Source organism: Parus major, chromosome 2 (assembly GCF_001522545.3).
Source record: "Parus major isolate Abel chromosome 2, Parus_major1.1, whole genome shotgun sequence".
In the NCBI taxonomy this organism is placed as follows: Eukaryota; Metazoa; Chordata; class Aves; order Passeriformes; family Paridae; genus Parus; species Parus major.
Window position 1 is genome coordinate 108,799,871 of NC_031769.1, and position 23,762 is coordinate 108,823,632.

The following is a 23,762-nucleotide window of genomic DNA, read 5'->3' on the forward strand; positions in this document are numbered from 1 at the left end:
ATTGCTAAATTGTTTTCCACTCTCTACTATCAGATCTAGACTATGTTTTTCTCTGCCACTCTCTCTGCATTATTTTCTTCACTTTTACTTAAATCAAGTGTGCATAAAAAATGAGAAAGCCCATTCTTGTGTGACACACTACTCAATTTGTAGCTCAGTTGGAGCTGGCTATTGCAGCCAAGCTGAACACTCATGCTTTAGCTGTGAGGTCTATCATCTCATCATTACATGGAGAGCACATCAGTGTCAGAGTAGAATTTTCTGGCCCAAAAACCTGAGATTACATGAAAAAGTGCTCCTAGCCTGCAGAAGCAACTGTAATGAACATGCCACTGCCAGAAGTCTAGGTACTAATGATGATTTTGCTTTGAAGTCCAGTACAAATGTTTCCATACTTCTGATAAAAAACTATAAATAGAATTTTTTAGGTGGTGGTGAAATATTGATAGAGTCTAATTGAGTTAAATTGAGTGTAATACAGAGTCCAGTTAGGCATCTAAACTGCCTGGAATGCCAATAGTGATGTGGAAACTTGAAGAGTACCTATAAAAATGTTTAGTAAGCTGCCAGCACTTCAAGGACCTCCAAACTGTCCTCCTGACACAGGGCATAGAGCCAAGAAAAGAAAGCCATACTTCAGTTTCAGATTAGAATGGCAGTAGGTTCCTTTTGCTTTCCGATTATTAACACTGAAATGAACTGTCACCATCAATGTTGTCACTAGGCATCAAAAATGACATCAGCCAGTGTTCAACAAGAAATGAAAGCATGAGACTGACATGGAAGATCAAAATAAAAATGTGCTATTGTGTAGATGAGAGATAAATGAACCCCAGGCTTCTGATGGAATGACACATGATCTATAAACTGGAATCGGTATGTTAACCTTAAATAAAAGGTTGGTGTTTTTACATTACAGCATTTGAGTCTTGTTTTTTCAGCACTGCCACATCACCTGCAGTACAGAAAACATCCTTTGGGAAGAGGTATGGTGTGGCTGTTGCAAGGAACTGTTGGAGAACCACTTTTGTTGGAGCAGTACCTAAGCAGAGGGCTCACTGTTCGTAGTCTTTCAGCTTTTCAGTTCATTATCCACTGCGGTAGCACAAGTGCAACATGAGCTTTCAGAGGTCACCAGTGCTGCAGGTTGAGCATGGACATGTGAATGAGCTACTCCTACACTTTATTTAACTGTGATTCATGGTCCCTGGGGAAAGAGAAACTGTGTTCTACTAGAGGACTGTGTTTCTCTGCCCAAATGGAGAGGGATAGCATTTATCTTTTCCTGTGGCCCTTAAGATAAACTTGCTGTTCTTTAGTGAGGTTCTAGATAGTTGATTTTTGAATGTGCTCTTCCTGTGTGGTTTTCTTCCCATCAGGAATAAAGGAGTATTAAAAAGCATAACTCAATGGAGCAATCCCATTTGAGGTGGACTAATGGCAGAAAGCATCCTTGCAAGTTAATTTTCTCTGTAGCTCCTGATGCTCTTGTCTTAGGTTGGAGTTATCAGAATTCATAAACTATTCTATAAGTTATAGTGATCATGCTCTTTATTTTTATACAGAATTTTATTATATGAAATAATTTAGTTAGCTAGGTATTCCACCACTAACTAACTGAAAGTTGTTGCAATATACAAGACATATGCAAAGTGCAAGACTGCACAGTGCACCACAGTGTGTGCACAGCAGTGACCTCCTCAGTGCAAATTTAAATCCCATGTCCAACAATGACTGCCACCAGGTTACAAGCATCTACAGACATGTAAGAGGCAGGATTGGGCCTGGTTAAATATAGGAATCGTGTTGATGCCTTTGAATTTTTTCAAAACTACTATGTGTAACAGTGTATTTCATAAAATATACATAACATTTCCTATGGAGAATGCAGTACAAATGTAGACAAAGGTGTCATGTGAAGAACAGAAGAGTCTTCAGACACCATTGTCTGCCTTGCAGAGGAAGACAACTTCTCTTCTAACAAGGAGAGAGGGCAGGTGGAGCTTTTTTCCTCCCTGTTGTACCAGCAGAAGGAGGAGACTTGTTAGGGCCTAGGCCTCATACAGAATTCCTTCCTCTCAGGATAGGCAGAAAACAAAGGCAGACTTTGACTCTAACCTAAAGAGCAGCACCGCATGATCCTTGCCTTGGACCTTATGATAAGTTAATTATTGAGGGTCTGTTTTTCAGTAGTCAATTTGAGGGTCCCCCATCTCCTCTATTTACACCTCCCCACCCACTCCTAGCCCACATTTTCCTTTAAACAAAAGGAAGTTTCCCTTGGAAGATTCCAACTCCTTCAGCCTCTGACACAGAATATTAAAGGATCCTTTCCTTCCCTCTGTCACCTCCACAGAGCTCTCAGCCTAAGATCACTCAGGACACAGGACCGTGGGCACAGGTCTGCTAAACCTGCTCTTTTTCCTAAGAGACTTCACTTGGTACCTGATCCCAAAAGTGAATAATGTACTCCACAGTACGCTGCATAATGAACTCCAGGGCCTGGGATGGCCCTGCTGGAATTCAAGTCGCTAAAAATCTGAAGAAAATAAAGGTAAAACTTCAGGGCAAATGAAGAAGAGGTTATGTCATGTTTATTCTCATCTTTTTACATAAACCTTCTCAAAGCCAATTTCTTTGCAGAGGCCAGCACCTTGCAGAAGATCATAATTACTGATCATTTTTGCTGCTTCTTTATTGACAGGCAGTAGTAATGGAGGAGTCTGAATATCTGACTTTTCTTCCAAAAGAGAAACAAGACAAACTGCAAGAAAACAATGTCTTCTTTTGCCATCCCAAGAGTGATTTTGCCTGCAGGTAATGGTGCTGAATGAATCAATGTATTACTGAAATTGATGCGTGATGACAAAGGCATAGCAGTACTTACTTCTGAACCAGAAACATGCAAAGTGAGAGAAATTCCTCCTTTGCAGCGTATTCTTCTCATTCAGAGCAAGCCTTGCTATGCCTCAGGCAGCTTCACTTTTATGATAACAATCAAGCATTTTTCTCACTATTTTTCATACCTATGTGTACTGTCCTAAAGAAATTACCTCAGTAAGGCACTCCTGCAGGAGTTTCTTTCCCCCCTTGCCAAAATGCCATTTTCCAGTGACTGGGAGCTGAAAGTGATGGGCAGCACTTTCAGCTGGGATAGATCAGCATTACTCCTCCATTCAGTGCAGAAGGACTATGGCACCAGAGCACCAACAGAGAAAATCTTTAAACTATGAATCAAATGTTTAGGAAGCGCACAAGGAAAAGTGTGTGGGAGTGCTGGAGCAATACTTGTGCCAGCTTTGCAGATTTATTACTACAATATCATCATGGTCAACATAATTAAACCTCCCACTATAGGTCTCTTCATCTACTGCACTACAACTGGTATTACTCCCACCACCAAGCATATTTTGTTGTCACAAAAAAGTTTTCCATACTCCTGCCAGACCTAGGATTTGGATATGCAACTACTGAGAAAGGCTTTATGGAAAACTATGGGGCACAATTTGGATTTTGACTGATTCTTCCTATTTCTCTTGTGTTCTAAACTTTCTTTTAATATTACACATATTAGAGTGTGTGGCAGGGGGAATGAAGCAAAGCACTTTATGTTAGATTCCAAATTAAATTCTTCTTCATTTAGAAACAGATGACAGCCTAGACATGAAGCATTTGAGGTCAATGCTGAATTAACTTCCTCAGTTTCAACTAATTAAAAATGTCTGTGTGTTCCACTTTGAAAAGGAAAAAAGTCCACTAGAGATTCCATTCGTTTGCTTCCACAGGCAAATTACAGTGGAAGATATAGGTTTTCTAAAAAAACAAAAACAAAACAACAAACCCCAGTTTTCTTGTCTGTTAGAGAGTAAGCAATTACTTTTTTGCATTCACTTAATGATTGGTTCTTCTTTTCAAAGGTAGGTTCAAATATTTTAAAGATATTTTACCCTATGTTTGATACATTTAAATGTTAATTATTTTATTTCAAACCTGCATTAAAAGTTGAACAGCATGTTTGTGGAAAAAAAAATTCTGTCAGGTTGTCTCTTTACGAACACTGTCTCAGGTAAAACTTAACTTTAATAGTTTTAAAAAAAAATTAAAAATAAATGGTATTTAAAAAAACCAAACAAACCTGACCTCCACACCCTGTCTCCAACTATTTAGCAGAAAGAGAATGCTTTTTCTACTGAAGAGGACTTGCTCTAATTTTTATAGAACTCAGCACACATCCTTTAACTTCAGTACTGTGAGGGTTCTGCATTTTAAAAGATTACGTAAATAAGAAGTGATGTTTGGGGCATGGCCTTTTGACTCCATAATCATCAAACCAAAGTAGCATATGCCTTTGGAAGAAACAAAGAAATGAACTTTGACTGGCCTTTGGAGGATGTGCTTTCTGATTTGCTTTATTAATGGAGACAGTAAAACTGAAGCTTAATATGAAATACCATGAGTAATAAGCATGAAATATGTGTACTGCAGTGCAAATCTGTTCCCCAAATATTCTCATTTCAGGGGAGAATTCTTTTGGCACAATGCCTGGGCTGCTGGCCACAGCCTGCTTGGCTGCCTTGTCCTGTGCCTAGCCTCTTTAGCAGCTGGTGCTGCTCTCAGGCACTGCATTCAGCTCCTGCTCCCACAGCTTATTATAGGTTTAATTTTTTTCTTAGAAAAATATGTTTCTATATTTAGTTTAGGACATCAAGCCAGTTGTTGAATCACAAACAACTTTGGTGTTCCTGCTACCAAACATAAGCAGTCTGTGCACACTGTGGGCATAACTGCACTTTCTAATTGAGGAATACTTCTGGATCCATTGTGCAACTGATGTTTGGAATTTAGGAGTAATTTATGTCTCTCTAAAATATTCTAAATCTTACTAATTCAATAACCAAAACCAGAATTTGCCTTTTGAAAAATAAGGTTATGCTCATACACACTGGCTTTGCATTGATTTCATTAAACTGGCCCAAACTCTGTGTGATAAGAGGGATTTACTCACCAGAAACATTATGCCCTGCCTGTGCTGTGGGCAGGAGGGTGTGTGCAATGAAGTCATTAGCTAAACACAGGAAAAGAAAGACATGCTTTTATCTATGATAGAAACATCTGACAGGCAAGAAAATGCTTCACATTTGGTACCTTCTTGCCATATGAAAGGAAGGGATAAGTAAACACCTCTCTGTCCCTGGCTTTTAAGGCTGGAGCAGGAAGAACAGAAGCCCTGACTCTAAAAGCTCCATCTTCAGACTTGAATAGAGAACTCTTATATTTCCACTGCCCTTTCCTTTTTGCCTCCTTGACGTAAAATGGATGCTAAAGACACCTGGAAGAAAGCTGTTCCCAACCCTGTTCATTTTCATTCCACCTATAGGTAGAAAGGGGGATAAAATTGATTTAAAGTTCCTGTCCAAGAAACAACACAATATTCCATTTTTGAGCTTTATCAACCTCCAGATCAGAAAACTTACTTTAGCATAAATGTTACCTCACATTCAAGATCTTATTGCAGCTCAGGGTGCCTTAAAGTATATTCTGAAATCAGCAGCTTGAAATTCAGCTACACATACTCGGCACAAAGAGCCTGGAAAAATACAGCATTTTCTAATTTAATGATCTTTGTGTTGAGGTGAAAAATTAGCTGTTCACCTTGGGGCCTGACTGAAAATCCAAGGCATGAAATTATTTGGAATTGCATGGCTTGCACATTATTCCTTTCCATTGCATGTAGCAAATTTACTGTAGGTTGGTCTGGAGAGTGGAGGGAGGGGGGCTGCCCTGTGATACTCAGCATCCTCTCCAGCTGCATCTGCTAATGACAGAACCCTATCCAGCACTGCTGAAACCAGGAATTTTGCCACTGACTTGAAAGGCTGCAGGATTTAAAATTACAATGCATACCACTTATTTTCTTCCCCTTGACAATATGGCCAGTGCATTCTGGGTAGGAAGCTGAGCTTCCCCATACTTGTACATAATTTGATCTCCTGACAATAATCCACGTGCAGCTAAATGGTGCCTGCATAACATTTTTTTTTTGCCTCAGTGGTTAAGGCATATCATTTGGAACTACAAAAGCAACCCAAAGACCAACCTAGAAGTAAAATAATCACCAGGTGGGGAAATTATAGAAGTGAACAAGGCCTGAAACACAAACCAGAGTGTGGGTATCCAAGGACATTACAGTCAATCGTAGTGATGATTTTGAACACAGATATAAAAGGATAAAATACTGAAGTACAGAAGTCATTCTGATCCCTATTAAATACCAAATCACAAAGAGATGTCTGAACACAAAAAGCTATTATTAATAAAGCTTCTGTAGTTTAAGAGGCATTGAGCTCTTTGCAAATTAAGTGACATTTGCCTCTTTTGGGATTCCAATTTCAATTTGTTTGCTTTACGTTAAGTGAACCATCTGCTTCCTTTTGGTCTTTTCTAAGACTCCACAAGCCTCCCATTCTGAAGCAAAAACCACTCTGAGCTGGAATTTTTAGGTCTCATGCAAATATACAACAGAGATAGGACATGGCCCTATCCCTCTGCACGGCTGCCACTTGGATGAAGTACCTTTTTTTTCCATCCTCTAGAGCAAATTAGACCCTGTGAAAACCAAAAGGAAGGGAGCTCCTGATGCTTTGTCCTCCACCTTTTACAAGGATGTACAGTTGATGTGCTCTTCCTGCATACTGAATAGCTGTGACAAGGACTCCATCACCCTGACACAAAACCACTTCTTTGTGCTCCCTCTGCATTTGCAGCTTTCTGCCACAGCAGCAGTGGCTCAGCAGGGCATCCTCCAGCATCAGCTGGGAGATATTTTTGCATAGTTCCCTTTTTCTGTAACCGATGCTGTCCAAATCTGCCCTATACAATATATTGCCCTGTATTGCCACTGTACAATATAAATAACAGAATATAGGTAACATTTTAAAGCCATAAAATCTTTTCCTTCCTCCTGGGAGCTGTATTGATCAGGAAAGAGAACAACATACAATCAGGGACACAAATGTATATCTTTCTTCCTTCTTTCCTACTCTCTAAAGGGTAATACATGAAAAAAACTCCTCAGTGTCAAGATCTAGAAGCTGGGCATTAATTGCAAAATTCTCTCTGTCCTCCAGATATGAAGGTTTAAAAGGCTCTTAACCATCACTGCTGAAAGCCAGATACAGGGAACTTGCAATAGAGTTCCATGCCCTTGATGCAATTTAGATTTTTAATTCCTTTCTTCCAAAGCACTTTCACAATTACTTGTAATTTGTCCACCAGTAATTTCCCTCCTTCTTAATCAAAACACAAACTGCTCCTGGTTTGCAACAGCCAGGCATTATTTTTGTTAATAGAATGGCTCTTGAAGAGTCTTTATGTCAACCCCCCTATTACCTGCAGCAAAACGACACCAGAAATTGTATGGAGGCAGATCAGTAACATCTCTTCACAAGCTACAATTTCTTAAAAAATTTAGGAATTAGATATAAATAGAAGGAAACACCACAGCAGTGATTTCCTAGTGCCGGTACATGTGTACTTTTATTAATATTTAGATGTATTGCATTAGCACAGAACCTGTATCCAGTTCTACAACCAACACACTTGTAGTTCTATTCAAGTTGCTGCTATGACAACTATCCAGAGTCAAATGTTAGGTCAACTTCCAGCATATGTGTCTAGGCCATAATTCATTTGCCAGAAACCTAATAGCCACCTTTTCCTACTCCTGTAACAGATAAAAGCAATATTACTAAAATTACTAAATGTTAAAATATCCTTAACAGCCTATTCTCTGAAAACTTTAGATTTTCCTTGCTTTTATCCCCCAAAACAAAAATGGCTGAGAAGGATGTGTTTAAAGTGCCTATTTGCAAACTTATCACAGAATCACAGAATAAGCTGAGTTTCAATGGACCCATCAGGATCATCAAGTTCAACTCTTAGCCCTGCACAGTCTCTGAGAGTCCAAGGATCTCACCATGTAGCCAAGAGTATTGTCCAAACACTTCTTTAACTCAGACAGGCTTGGTGCTGTGAGCACTTCCCTGGGGAGCCTGTTCCAGTGCCCAAACACTCTCTGGGTGAAGAACTTTTTTTTAATATCCAACCTGAATCTCCACTGACACAACTTCAAGCCATTCCCTTGGGTCCTGTCACTGGGCACACAGTGAAGAGGTCAGTGCTTGTCCCTACTCTTGGTCCTGTAAGGAAATTGTAACTGCAATGAGGTCTCCCCTCAGCCTCCTCTTCCAGTCTGAACAAACCAAGTGATCTCAGCTGCTCCTCCTACACTTTGGGATCATTAAATTTTTTCTTCCTTGGGAATTAGTTCTTATCTTTCCCTCCACCATGATGATTACTGATATTTGATTTGGCTGGTTACAAGTCACAGAATAGAAAAAAATTACAGCTATCATCTCAATGAGAGATTTCCTTAAAAAAATGCATTCAGTGTTTATCACAAAGAACTGCTTCGTAGCATCATAGTGCATAATACACTGTGAAAACAGACTCGCCCTTGTCAATTTGAAAAGCTCAAATAAACAAAGATTTCTTTTTCTTAACTGAGGTTAGCACATCAAGTGAGTTGTATTGTGATATCTGTACAGTGAATTTCTGAGGACAACGCCTTTGTCAGACTATAAAGTTGTTTGACTACTGCTATTTTCATGTAATCTCTGGAATGAAGGAAACTGTACCTTTTAAACTCGTATTTTTTAAAAAGTGAAATGCAGAATAACTTTTTCTTATCATGTATATTCTATAAAATACTGACAGACAAGCATTCTGTGAAGAGACTACTAATTTAAAAAGCATCAGTTCTGACTGAGAAATGCCTTTGTTAGGATGGGAAATATGTAAGATAACAATAAGTTTCATTTTCCTCTGAGCTTAAGTTTTTCTTGGGCTCAACTTGTCATTTGCTGTGTGTCTACAATAGAATCACACATTGCATGTCCAAATACTAGGGGCATAAGGATGAAAGAAGTGTATGTAGCTCCCTCCTTTGGCTGATCAAAAAATTGTGCAGGCTGTTGCAGCCTTTCCATGACATTAGTCACTGGAGTCAAATGGCTAAATAGACATGGATTGAATCCAGGAGAGCATCCAGGTCACTGGCTTTGCAGTCATAGGTGACCACTATTCTATCTACAAATAAAACAATGTATTCTCAAAGGTTCTGATTCCTAACTGGTACAAATCAACATGTTGTGAATGAAGCAACATCAATTTTCTAAATGATCTGGCTAACTATGCATGACATATCCATGAAAATGTTCATACACTTCTACAGTCACATCACTCTATGATTCAGTTCTTTTTCTGCTTTCCTATATTTATCCTCCCTCCTCATTCCCAAGTGCTGACATATTGTCAATTGCCAAAAACTACTTATTTCAATTGGAGAAAAATGCTCATTCATAAATTTTGCAACATGACAGCACACAAAAAAGTATAAATTCTAACAAAAAAAAATAAAAATAAAAAATGCAGCTCCTACAAAAACGTACTTGTGTCCAAATGAAGGCATTTTTCCTGCTATGATTCGTATGTGCTTTTGCACAGATAGATTCCACCAGTTCATCATCTTTTGGGAAATTAGAGGCAGGTCCTCTTGCATACTGATTTATATAAATTAATATATAAATTACTATCTACTATTTTGAATTACTATTTACTCTTACATCTTCTCTTGAAGACTTTTCATTGTTTTTTTGGTTTTCCTTTAATTTCAGATGGAACAGTAGCAACACTAATCCACCTCCACTTTCTCCAGAGTCCCATAGGCCAGCCCTGCTCCACACTGTTTCATGTTGAGGTTTAACAAAAACTAAAGCACATACATATCTGTTTGGAAGAAGCAGAGCCTGACAATGGTTCACCTGTTAGAACTAAACTTTCATTTCTGTTGATGCCTTAAGTTTTAGCTTTCATATTTTTCAGTTTCTGTGCTGCCTAGATGTGTAGCTTTGAGCTTCATGTTAAGTGTTAGTGAGGTCTCTTCACAGAGTAGGTGGACAGACCAATTCCTTTTCGACCTTGATACCAAGGACAATCGTTACAAGTTTCAGGCCCAAGAGCATAAACAACGGTGGACTGAAGAGAAAACAAGGATGAGACTTCATAATCTGAACTTTGACTGGACAACTAACCCTGATATGCACATGGACTAAAACATATAAGAATGTGAGACTTTGTGATCATTTTTAGGTCCATCTTGGGTGTAGCCCTGGCCAGGCTCCTGTACTACCCAAGGTGGATCCATTAAGGCCTTTCAATAATTACCTACTTTATTCTTAACTCTGTCTAGCCTCTGTCCTAGGTCAGCCTTCTCAAGGCATCACTGTGAACAATAAATTGAACCACATGACCACGGTCTCTGGAGTACACAAAGCAGGCATCTTGCCCCTCTGCTCACTGCACAGAACATAATGACAGGATGACTTTCCCCAGGTTTTTCTATTTATTTAACCATCATTTTTTTGCCCAATCAAGACACAATTTGGCTTGTAAAGTGAAGAGCATGGCAAAAGAGTAATATTGTTCACCATATGCAATGAGTACAAGTGAGTATGGCTGTATTTTAGCTCTACTTATTTTGTTTCATGACTCCCTTGTTCGTTGTAGCTCAGAACCTCCACTTAACGCAAATGCTTCAGACCAAATATTGCTAGGGATGTAATAAGGATCATGAAGGATTATCTGAGGAGAACATCCAAAGAAGCACAGAAAATCTTAAGGATTCAAATAATGCCTCTTCTATCTCAAACTGAAGCAAAATCATGTAAGGTTGGTTCAGTTATTGTTTCTACATTTTTCATCAACTGTAATCAAAACATTTTTAAAATTCAAAAGAGCTACTCTTTTACAGTATCCAGACTCAACAGAGGTGATCTGGAGAGAGACACAAAAACTGCATTGCCTCTGTACCATAATCCTGATCTGGACTATGAAAGATCAACCAATCTAGCCCAGTGTCACATGCATTTCACTCATGTGTAATGTACTCAGCAGCACTACCCGTAAACCTAGACAATTTCAACATATAAATCTATAAAAATTGTGGAACAGAATAAATTATTTTTGGTACCAGGCAGAATTTAAAAGTGAAAGAGACAGGATTCTTCAGTTGGGTAATAGGTATCAAATATATAACTTCTCGGCATTAAAGCTTCTGGCCAACCAACCAGTGCTTGATCTCAAGAAAATGAAAATGCACTGAAGCTTAAGAGAGCACTTGAGTAACATCTAACATGGTCAGACAGCCAAAGCATTACGGTCAGAGCTTCCACAGCCTAGTAAATACTTTCATATTTCCTAAAGAGAAGTCTCACAAAATGGCAATGCATTTATTGTTGCAGTTTCCAACAACTATGAAAAATTACTAGTATCCTGAAAGACAAGAAAACATTGATTTTCCCATTAAGAAATAAATTCCTGGAATGAAAAAAAAAAACAATATTGAAAATAAGTCAGTGAGACCAGATTTCATTAACTTATATTTTAAATTGGATTTTTGTTGGCAGAAATTTTCAGCTTTGAGTTAGGAAACACAAAGATCATGTATGTGGAATTTAAAACACTTGTTGAAGGATGGTTTCTTTGTTATTCAGGCTTAACTTTATCACAATACTGTCCCCACATCAGGACTATATTAACCACTGCAGCCATCAGAAATACTTCTAGAAAGTAATCCATAAGATGAAGTATTTGTGCGTGCAGAGACACAAACATGTAAGGACAGGTTTCTTCCAAAGAGAAAACAAATGGGTGCATGTGGTTTTAGGTATATAAAGCCAATCCTTCACATTTAATACTTGTGAAAGAAACAGCAAATACTCATGAGTGTGGCCAAGACTTTGTTAAAAAAAAAAAAAAAAAAAAAAAAAAAAAGAGGTGTTAAAAGTGTCCTAGTTTTGACTTTTAAGCTGCTTCTTTTTGCTGAGCAATAATTGAGATGGTTTTTCATCAAATTACTGCTAAAATTAACACTGTAGGCAAAAAAAAAAACCTATTTCATTTGGAAATCCATGTCATTTTAACAGATAGAGGCTTCCATAAGGGACATGCATGCAAGATACTCAGAACTTCCTGCTTAAGGCCTGGGTTTTGTCAGGGAGAGAAGAAAGAATGGAGAAGAAGAGGAAAGAGCATAAACAGGACAAGAAAAGGAGTTCAGGAAGCTGCAAAGTTTTACCTTAGCTTCAGGACTGGGCACAACACTCACTGTGTGATTAATTAATTCATGGTTTGTGGGTAATATTCTGAAAAAGGAGGTGGTAGGGATATAAATCACAGAATCACAGAACAACAGAATCAATTAAGTTGGAAGTGCCCTCTGATATCATTGGGTCCAACCTATCACAAGAACACCACCAGATCAATTAGATCATGGCACTGAGTGCTACATCTCACTTTGAGGCAGATTACCTGTCTGGAACACAAAAGGCAGAACTTCACTGTACTGCATGCAAGAATAAAGCAGCCTTAATGCAGAGCTTCCACTCAGCTCTGAGGGGAAGTGCTGAATGAGAGTTCTTGCCAGATCCTCTTGACTATCTACTTTCCAGGACTGCCTAATGCTTGTCTTCAATTAGAAAATCTCTTGATATAATTTATGAAGTGGTAATTTTCATCATCAAAATCTTATTTATCTTGTTTCCCCTATCTCCCTCACAAATTTTCACTGGCATCCTCAAAGCTTGAGTCTACCTAGTGGTGTAACACCCAATTTTTGGAAATTTTGGAAAACAAGGTTTTTTGGTTTTGTTTTGTTTTTGTGGGGTTTTTTTAGCTATGGAATGACAAAACAACATATATGATATAGAATCCTACATAGATATATGTAAAAACATAAAGGAAATTTAATAGTAAGTTAAGAGGAAAAAATAGGAAGACAAACAAAATAGAACCCTTTTAGCTATTAGTCACACTCTCTGGATGTGAGGATATAGATCCATTCCCATCTCAGCAGAGGAACTGAGCATGCCATTGTCCATTAACTACCACACTCAGAAATATTCCAGAATGCTTTGCTCTCAGTCTACTTTGTTAATTTCACATCCTCAGAATAACTAATTGAATTTCAATGGAACGGGGGCTAAACCCAAGGTTTTCTACTTCTCTAATGATTTATCTATTCCACCCTGAAGGGTAAATTTCTCACTAAGTTTTATGAAGCTACCTAATACACATTGCCATATTTCTTTCCAGCATGTTCAGCATATCTACTCAGTATATCTGTCCTGAATTCACAAGTAGTTTTGCAAGCAGCAAAGCTACACCAGCTCAGCTAATTTACTGCTTGCTGAATCAAATGGCTGATGCTATTTGCAACTCCACTGTGTTCCCAGAACTCACTGGGAAAAAGGGGGAAGAGCTGAAGGAAGCAGAACCCGTTGTTCATAGGCAGCTTTGCTGCTTTAAGATCACAGTTGCAATTAAGGTGATCAGCTGGGAGATATTCTGACTGCAGATTTTTAATTCTGTAATGAAAAGTAAAGAAATGCCTCTCCCCCCAAAGATGTTCACAAATCCTTCTGTGATAGTAATACTACAAATAAAAGAAAAAAAAACCAACCCTATTAATATGGTTTTTTGAGTTCTGACTACAGTTTAAATATTGATTTTTTTGTTTCAACAGGTCTCTGGCTCCCTGAACAGCATTATGGGATTCTCATTTAAATCACTTGAAAACTCTGCCTCACCCTGGCTGGACCAAGGAATTGAGCTATTAGTTTTGTACAATGAAAGTAACTGATGTTTGTGCAAGTCATTTCTAGTTCCCCTTGGGCAAAGAGCACATTGACTTTGTAGCTTTTCCTTTTATTATTACTGAAAAATCAGAGAGCAAATGAGAGAATATAAAACCTGCACAATCTGAATGAGCACTGTTTCTAATCTAAATTATATTTAATATTCCAGTGCTTGGTATCCCATGTGATTTGTTAAATCTTAAGGCAAATGTAGCACAATAATGAAAATACTAGCAAAAAATATCACAGCAAAAAGAAATAGCAACATACACTCTCAGATCCTAAACTGTCAATTTTATAACTATAGCAGTAGTAATCCTTTATATAGTTAGGGCATGACCTGAAAGAACTCAATGGACTATGCATAAAAGGAAAATATTCTTTTAAAAAATCTTCTATTCCATGAAATAAAAGTTCATCTGCCATGACAGAAGCACATTTTGGAACACATGAGATATCACCAAAATTTGTACTTTGTTACAATGGTGAAGAGAAATAAAGCACAATAGTCTTTGTAATAAGAATGTTAGACATCCACTGTATCTATAGAGTAAGTAATCAAACCCTAGAATGAACTACCAGTTGGATTTTAAAAAAACTAAAAGAAAACATGCAACTTCTAGAAAATTAAAGGTAATAAAATTGTAACATCTCTACAAAGGTGAATAATCTCATAAGAAAAAAATATATGAGCTTTAAAAACTCACTAATAAGTTAACTGACAGCATTTTGTTATACAGCACAGTAACTTCTCTGTTTCAGGCAAATAGGTATTTTCAATCAGTAACATTTCACCTTATATTTAAAATGCATACACTTTTTGAAAGAGAATATGTGCACAAATAAATACAGTGATTCATGGACACATGCACCATTTCTGTTGTTTATGTACATTATATCCACTCCATGTTCTGTTATTTTAAATTCTTCTGTAGAGATTACACATTATGCTCTGAAAATCTACAGCCATCAAAAAGTAAATAAATAGCTTTATCCAGCTGGACATTTACAAATATATTAACCTCACACAGCTTATGTAAATACAGACAAAGACACGGTTGTGTATTCATTAAAAAAACTACAGCTTTTGTATTTTAATTAATCTTGCTAGCAAGAAGCATATAAGGGGCTGCACCACCCTTCTGCATGGCATCCTATGTAAATGAGTCCAGTGCATTTATAAATATGGATGTGGTAGACCCCCAAACAACACAGTACCTGCTGTCTATCCAACCGCATCCTTTTTGCAGCATTTCTGCTTTCACTCTCACAGGCGGAAGCCAGGATACTCTCTGCAACTGCTGAAGTAAGGTGTGAGGGAATAGGTCGTGACTATGAAAGAGAAAAAGAAACACAGAAATTATTCCTAGCTTAATCCACAACATCCTTTTTCAAAGCACACCATACCATCACCTAGGCAGGAAAGTCCGCTCATTGAAATGCAGTTTATACCAACAAAACAGGGAAATGGAACTTGCAAAGATGAAAAATGAAACTAGTTAGATGTTAAAGCCGCAGCTGATCCACAGATCCACGAGAAGCCCTTTCCCCCCACAGCTCTATTGTCCAGTGTGTTTAGTCTGGCTCATTAAGCTGTACTTTGAACAGACAGTGGCATATTCTCTGCGTTCCAGCAGCACCCTGGCCGTCTGATTCTTGTTAAGAAAACTGAAAGGCTTTTTATCCTGTGCAGCATGTGACAGAGATGAGTAGTGTTTTTTATAGTCATACAAAAAAAAAAAAAAAAAAAAAAAAAAGAAGAAGAAAAAACAACAAAAAAAAAACCACCACCCAAGTGATAGGGTTGAAACATCACTCAAAACCTAACAGATTGTCAGAACATTGCAGAGCAGCCTCAATCTGTAGTATATGAATATTTGCATTCCTTGCTACAACATGACTGATGTGATTAAAACGACTTTAAAAAAAAATAAATTTGTTTTTCTTTCGATAATGCCAGCCTTGCAACACTCCAGATATTTTGTGGTTCAACTAGATATGGTTCATTTTTCCAATTCAAATCCTATCATTACCAATTTCATAGCTTTTACACATTTAAGGCTAAAGTTGCAGTGAATCCCCCCCAAAAAGGTAATAATAGAATCTTTTTAGCATCATTGTTGATTATGAACTCCAGTATGATTTTGCCTTTCATTAGGAAGCATATTTATGCAGCTTTTTTTTTTTCTTGATTACATACAAAACAATCTTCCTGAAAGATGAAGCTCATAATAATCTTCTTCATTAATATACAAAGCCATATCAGAATTACCAAGAAAATAAACAAAGTGGGGATAATAACAGAGATAATATGATGTACATATAAGCCCATTACAGAGACTGCAATTTTCTGGGCCCAGTTCTGAACTTCCACAAATTTTCAAAGCTTCATTGAACTCAATTTTACATTTACTATGTAAATTTTTACCTACTGAGGACGTGGCCATGTGTAAGGGGATTTGGGTGTGGTTTTTGCTTGTTGAGTATTTTTTGTTTTGTTTTTGGGATTTTGGGTTTCAGGGGTTTGGTTTGGGATGGGGGGGGGGTTGGAGGTTTTTTTTTGTTTGTTTGTTTTTTTTAAGAGTTTTACTTTCCCACTCCCAGAAACATGGATATGAACCTGCTACAAAATGTCAATTAATTTTGGAAGAAAATTTTGAAGTTATTCCCATTCATGTCCTAGCAAACAACCTTAAAACAGATTAATTATATAGGCTCAACAGATTTTTTTGTTTTCATAGCATTCCAGAAACTGAGGAGCCAGCCATTATCAGTATTAGATTTTTACCTTTAAAAATTAAAGCCCATTTATTGACTTTGGATATGCTCTGCAGAATGCCAATTTTAAATCTAACACTCTACTTTCTCTAAAGCATGGGACCACAGTCTGTCTGGGACCAGAAGATGAACTAGCTTTCAGAAACAGGGATTTATGGGTCTTCCTCACTAGTGCAATAGGCTTATTTCCCCCCAGTTACATGGGAACAAGGTCTGTGGCATCAGCAAAGCAGCGGTGCAAGAAAGGCAACCAGAGGCTGCAGTACTTCAATAAATTATACTTGGATTGATTTGACAGAAAAAACTGTTGAACTTGTTTCCAGTTTGAAAACAATTCTGTCTAGGAGATGGACTCTGATGTAAACCCCAGTGCCATGACAGAAGTTAACATTACATGCAGCACAAGCAGACACCCTACTCAGAGCTCCAGGGGATGAAGTAAGTCTTTGTGGAAGGGTTTCACTGGTAAAGCTTTCTATTTAATAAACTGCATCCCTAAAATGGTGATGTTACTCTGAATTTGTTACTGCATCCCACTGGATCCCTCTCTGTATTTTTTGGCCACGTACCACTGCACATGCCACTGGCTTATGTAGGTTCAAGGTGCACTGACTCTGTTGGCTGCATGGAAATCTCACTGTGGTCCTGTAACAGTGATGTTCACACAATGATACTCTCAATAAATGGTGAGTAAACACCTGGTTCATTCCTCCAGCTCAGGTCTTTAACTAAACCTGTAACTATACCTACACATCATTGGGTTTTTAGAAGCTGATATATGATCCAAAAAACCTAATGTTCTGACCAAAAAATAAATTGAACACCAGTTCTCCCAGTTTATTTGTTTATGGAAGAGAATAAGATTATTGTAGTGTTTTATAAAACAAAAAATAAACTGTTATGATAAAAATCAAGCAGTTCTCTTTTCTCAGAAAAGGAGTGTAGTGGTCATGTGCTCCCTATTGAAATATTGAACTCAAGTTAGCACCTGCAAAAAAGAGGAAATCTCTGGATACTGGAGTATCTTCCTCTTGAAATACGTGTTAACCCACAATTTCTCTCAATCACCACTGCAGCTGGCTGTTGATATATTCATGTCAAGAACTACCTACAGTGAACGTTAGGGAAAATATGATGAATACATGGCCCAGTCACCTGAGTAAAGTACTGTAACAAAGCACAGGAGAAAAATCATCTGCTCAGGGTTCAGGGTTCAGGCTCTATCAACAGAGCTCTGGTATGGAATTGACTGAGAAGATGAACACAGTCCTCTGTCACTAGGAGCAGAGCTGTTAAAAAGGAGATTTTCTGCTTCGCAAAATTCCATATCTGTAAAGTGTCAAAAAGATCAATTTTGAAAAGCCTTGCCTAAGAGGAAAAATTACTTTGAAATAACCACTTCAAAAAATTGTTTTTAAATAAACTGAATTAATATCTCCATCTTCTAAGCTCGGAAGCCTCTTTCTGGCTTAGTTCAGCTTCCTTTTCCTCCCTACTTCTGATTATTCATGATCTCTCTCATAACTACAGCTGTAAAACCAATTCTGTAAGAAGCTCAAAAAATCCCTGTTGGGTTCTGAACATCGCTCAATTCCCAAGCTGAGGATGACATTCAAAAGCCTTGGAAAACATGACAAAAGTGATATCATTCAATTTTGCAGAAGAAAGCCTGCAGATCTCAGCAAAAAGGACATTTTTCAGGTTCCCAGGCTGCCCTCTGCAGAGCTGAGTGCTGGATCCTACATGTTTGGAATTATAGCAGGAAATGTGGGAGCCAAGGAGAACTTCTTCCAAGGGTTCCCAGGCTCCCCCCACAATCCCTGGATCCACAACCTGCCCACTGAACTAGCAGAAAACCAGGTTTCATTTCATGTCAATATAGAAAACCCTTGGCAAACTAACATCTCATAAAGGAAAAAAAAAAAAAAAAAAAAAAAGGCATTACCAAAAAATTCCCAACCAGCTTTAGCCGGTTTAGAATGTGCCTAGTGTTGTTTGAGGCAGCCCCAGTCTGGTATTTCTCTCACTTTACAGTGATGTAAAGCAGGAAATAACTATACTGGAACTACCAATATGTAAAACAAAAGAAAAGAAGAAATCCTGTAAACTTAATCTACCAAAAGTAGCAAATCACAAGGCAGGATAACATTTTTGTCATTTTGAACCAAGGACAGATAGAAGAGACACGTAAAAATTTTATAGTAATTCTCAGGTGACAAGATGAATAAAAGAAGAAATCTGGTGAACAGTGCAATACAGACCTTCTGAGAAGCCTGTATGTCCATCACACAAAAGCAGTGTACAGAATTGCTTTGTATTTACTTGGAAATATGATAGTGCTCATGACTGCACTAAAGCAGAAGTCACATTTTGAACACACATCCAATTTTGTTTTTTTATATCTCCTCAGCTGACACACAACTAACATCCAGCCCCTAGCACAACATAGGTAAAGGGCATTTTGATAAACAGTGTAAGGAAAACCTGCTAGATTGCATGTGCACACGGATGCCTTCTGAAGTAACTGACATTTAGGAAGTGGTTGAAATTCCCTCAGTAACCCATGGGAGATGACCAACCACCTTCAGTCCTCTCATATTTGAAACTGTTTTGAAACCACCAGAGAGCCTATAGATGACAACAATGACGACAAAGCAATATGCACACTTAACTACCTTTTTGAATATGCACTTTTACATGCTTTCATGAGAAACAATTTTTTGTTCAGATTGGCTTGAACTTTTTATACACTCGTCCCTTTTTCTCTTTCTGAAGAGTTTATAAATCATTGACAGATATATTTTTGCAAGCTGCCTAATGGAAATTCAAATTAGTCAATAATTCTTTCTAATCTAATAAGTGCTGTTTTTCCTTAAAGTATGTTAAATCTAATGAAGACACTTTCATGAGTTTGATGCTCCTTAGATCTGGGTATCAACAATCAAAGCATCTTGCAATAAGCCTTTCTGGAGTTATAGAGTAGTCCTGCAAGGCTGCTGATTTTTAGTGGTTGAAATCAGAAATCCTTGGCCCAGTTCATCTAGAAATTATCTCTCTTAGTATAATCTCTGACTCTTTAACAAAGGAGAGACTAGCATGTTCAATATGGTGTAAAATATGCATTTTCAATATAAGAACTGTATGCAGCATCATCAAGTCTGCTGTTTAAAGTGAGGTACCTTTGTAGTATCTTCATGTGAAACACCAGATACCTTTTCTGGCATAGTCACATCATTCCTTTATTTCTACACAGGATCTAAAAAAACTTCCATGTTTTACTTTCTTTTGTACATTTCTGGCATAAATTTACCAATTATTGGTATACTAGATAACTGAGTATATTTCAATCTAAACCACTAGGAGCAGTATATTCACTAAAAAGAATTTTACAATTTACTGTGCATGCTGTCCACCCGTGGTTAGACATCCATCATCTCTAAAGTTACTACCTTGGCATGTTTTTTGAGATCCAGTATAAATAAAAGCCAAAGTTGTCATACAAAAAGTTTGGTCTACATACTTTTACATGTTACATCAGTCTGGCTCAGCTCTGAAAAAATAGAGTTATCTGTTTAGTCAGATAATGGGCACACATGTACACCTGCTGAAATGCCAAATATCCTAAGGTGATGTGTGCATTAATACTACCTTCTAGTTTAGGCAAATTAACACCAAAAAATTACATCTTGCAGTATAAGGCAGTTGTAAACACATAATCATGCAAGTTACTTCATTTTGTTCATATACACCCTAACATTAATCCTAGAGTCACAGACTTTTAGGTTGGAAAAGACCTGTAAGATCATTGTGTCCAACCATTAAAACATCACTCCCAACTCCATCACTAAACCATGTGCTGCATCCACACTTCTTTTAAATATCTCCAGGGACAGTAACACCGCCACTTCCCTGGACAGGCTGTTCCAATGCTTCACCTTTGGATGAAGAAATTTTTCCTAACAGCCAATCTAAATCAGTCCTGGCACAAGTTGAGGCCATTTCTCCTACACCTATTGCTTGCTACTTGGGAGATTAATATAAATGTGAGAATGAGGTAGTATTTAACTATTACTGAAACTTGAAAAAATAGGGTTTAAAACTTTCCAAAGTGATTTGGCATCCAAAATTGAAGATGAATGCCTAAGATGCCTCATTGACAGTAACTCAATTTTTGCAAAGGCATCACTAAGTACTTGTTTGCATGTTGGGGTCCCAAAACCTAGACAGTCCCAAGCTCTCCTGCATGTCAGCTTTTACCTCAGGTATTGCAAGACCAATTCATTTCCAAAATTAAATACTGCAATATGCCACAACTCTTCCATAATTAATTATTAAGATCTAACAATGTCCTCAAATGTCCAACATATTTGAAACAGCATGCAATGTCTAAATAGCACTTTTTCATAGAAATTATGCAAAATACGTTACAGGACAGGGAACACATGATCTTCAAATAAGAGTTTTTAATCAGAATAATGTAGTGAAATGTATGACAGAACTGTTCTACACAGCACAGTTGCAAAGGACTCAGAAACCCTCCTATTGAGTATTTTTTAATTTAAATACTGAATGAAGTAAAATGCCCTATATTAGATGTACTTTTATAGTGGTCACAAACTGGAAGAGATTAGCTATTGGGAAGAAATTGGGATTTAGATTATATATTGGGAATAAATTTCTTACTGTGAGGATGATGAGGCACTGGATTGGGTTGCCTGGAAAAGCAGTGTGTGCCTCTGAAACTCTTCAAGATCAGGTTGGGTGGGGCTTTGAGCAACCTCATCTAGTGAAAGGTGTCCCTGCCCATGGAAGAGGGGTTGGAACCAATTTTAAAGCCACTTCTAACCCATACCATTTTTTAATTCAATGATTGTATGAATTGTTAGTACAGAATAGTGGAATATGAACAACTAGACTGGCATTTAATGCCTATAGCACTGCATTTCAGTAGGGTTTGATATATTTTGCTTGGTCTCAGAGTCTTGTAATAAATACGCAATTGTAACACCCACTAGAGGATTCAAGGAAATAGCTAGAAACATTTTCTTAAATGGCAGAAGAGGCTTTTTGAAACATCTAGCGATGTCCAAATCACTTTTTTACATTTTCAGCTTTGAAATACATTGAATTGAAACATTATACCTTGATCGTGATGGCACCTAAAAATATCCAAGTATATCTAAACATATCCATATTCCTGTCTAAAATCTTAGCAAATGACTCTTTCCAATCAGCCACCATGCTGCTGCTATGCCTACCTCTGGGACCAAGTTTGGCTCTGCCTATTTGAGCAATTTCAGCAGTGCTAGTGGAAATTTTAAATGACTTATGTGAGCAACAGAATATCCATCTGACTTGATTTACACAAAAATGAAGTATTTTGTCTAAAGTAGTCACCCAGGCATGTTTTTTGTTTCATTGCTGACTCATGAGACAGCTGGGGATGAACCTCTCTAGACTGATTCATCTAAGTGCTTCACTGACTGCTGAGGGAGCCAAAGTTACCTAATTTCTCTAACAAACCTAGGCACAATTATCTCTATCCAAGATTTATGTGCTGTTTTGCAGTGACAGAGAACTTCAGGAATCATCCTGCTGACCTAACTCCTTCAGAGTCAGGTGAGGATTGTATTGAACACTGATAGCATTTTACTAGCAAAACTCCAGAAGACTTATGAAAACAGTATGATTTAACATTATTTACTGTTTTCCCTAAAATAATACACTGAATTGGGTCCCTATCGTTAAACCATTGACACAAGCCAGTTAATCAAGTAACATTGCAGCAAGATCTCTCAATCTAAGTCAGAATCACAGTATCAAAAACCACTGAAATATTTAGCATTTTTTTCTGATTTCAAGCTTACAGGTAAACAGAGTAAAATTCATTTAACCTATTTCTTTTTTTCAATAAAAAGGGGATTTTGTTCTACATTAGTACTTACTGCCATTTCAGAGGGGATTACTTTTATTCTAAATTTAAAAAAAATTGAAACAAATGTCAAAATACCATTCCTATATTTTTCTCTCTTACAGAATGCATAAGACTAAGTCCTATCAGGTTAGTAGGCATTTTTAACTTTTTAGTTTTAATTCTTTTTCCAAACACCATACCTTTTTTTAAAGCTAGCTTGTTCACATTTCGCAAGGTTAAAGGAAGAAGTGTTATTTCTTCCACTGCTCACTTTTCCAAAATTGCCTATACTTTTAAAAGTCATTAAAAAGCAAAAGCTATCTGAGGAAGATTTGGGAGGAAGTTATTAAAAATCACATGAGTACTCACTTAACTGTTCTGTGGTGAAAAAAAAAAAAGAACAACACATCTAAGAGCCTTAGAAAAAATGTTTCTAGAATAGTTTCTCAAGACTATATGAGATCTAATGGTGAAAGTCCAAGTTTATCAGAGAGTAGATTAGATCTTTTTCAACCAAGTTGCCCATCAGACTTAAATAAGTTAACCACTATCAAACAAGGGTGAGATGCTTACAAAGGAAGTGTCCAACTGACCGAATTTGGAATATAATACAAAGTAACAACTCTATTAGTATCTGTACAACTTCATGTAAGTGTTCTTGTGATAATTTTCTTAATGCTTCTCAGCTTGTTAATCAATTAGATATGCATCCCTGAATCCACAGATCCTCATTTTCCTGAAAATGCCTATGACCTTTCCAGACATAAAAGCCTGGAGGACTGAAAAGCCATGTGACTGCAACAGCAGCTGGACTTTTCAACACTAAATTCAGTAAATAGTGAAAGATTCTTCTTTCTAAAACTTAAAAGCAGAACCTAGAGACCTATTTCAAGCAATCTCAATGGGGCAGATTTCAGAAAACATCCCCCTTCTGGAAACCAGTCCCCACCAAAGTTGCTCAATCTCAATACAGATGCATGAGAAGCCACTAGACACATTCGAAACACCTTGATCAACATGAGCACAGTTGCAAATTGTTAAAAAACCTCCCTCAGCCAACTGGCACAACCAAGTGACAGCAGCAGTGAAAGATACAGAGCTCAGTTATTTGTTCTTGAGGCTGATGATAGGACAGGAGCTGGCATGAACAACAGGACCTAAATCAGGAACAGTCTTTAGGCACAGTGTGACTCTTCTCTGAAGAAGACTTGTCTTTGGACAATGAAAAGCATTTATGACTAGCCTTTTCTCTCCAATACAGAAATACTTTGCTCTTTGATACTATTGTTTTGTATTACAGTAATATTTAGAAGGAG

At 37.5% G+C, this 23,762-nt stretch overlaps 1 protein-coding gene across 2 annotated transcripts in view; it reads right to left on the reverse strand.

Annotated features, from left to right (window-relative positions):
- The window catches only part of NOL4 (nucleolar protein 4), a 192,201-nt gene that overhangs the window by 19,567 nt on the left and 148,872 nt on the right, over positions 1-23,762 (reverse strand). For both annotated transcript variants that reach the window (XM_015620223.2, XM_015620221.2), the window contains one exon: positions 14,973-15,086. In XM_015620223.2, the coding sequence (XP_015475709.1) occupies positions 14,973-15,086 (114 nt within the window). The remainder of the gene's footprint in view (positions 1-14,972; positions 15,087-23,762) is intronic.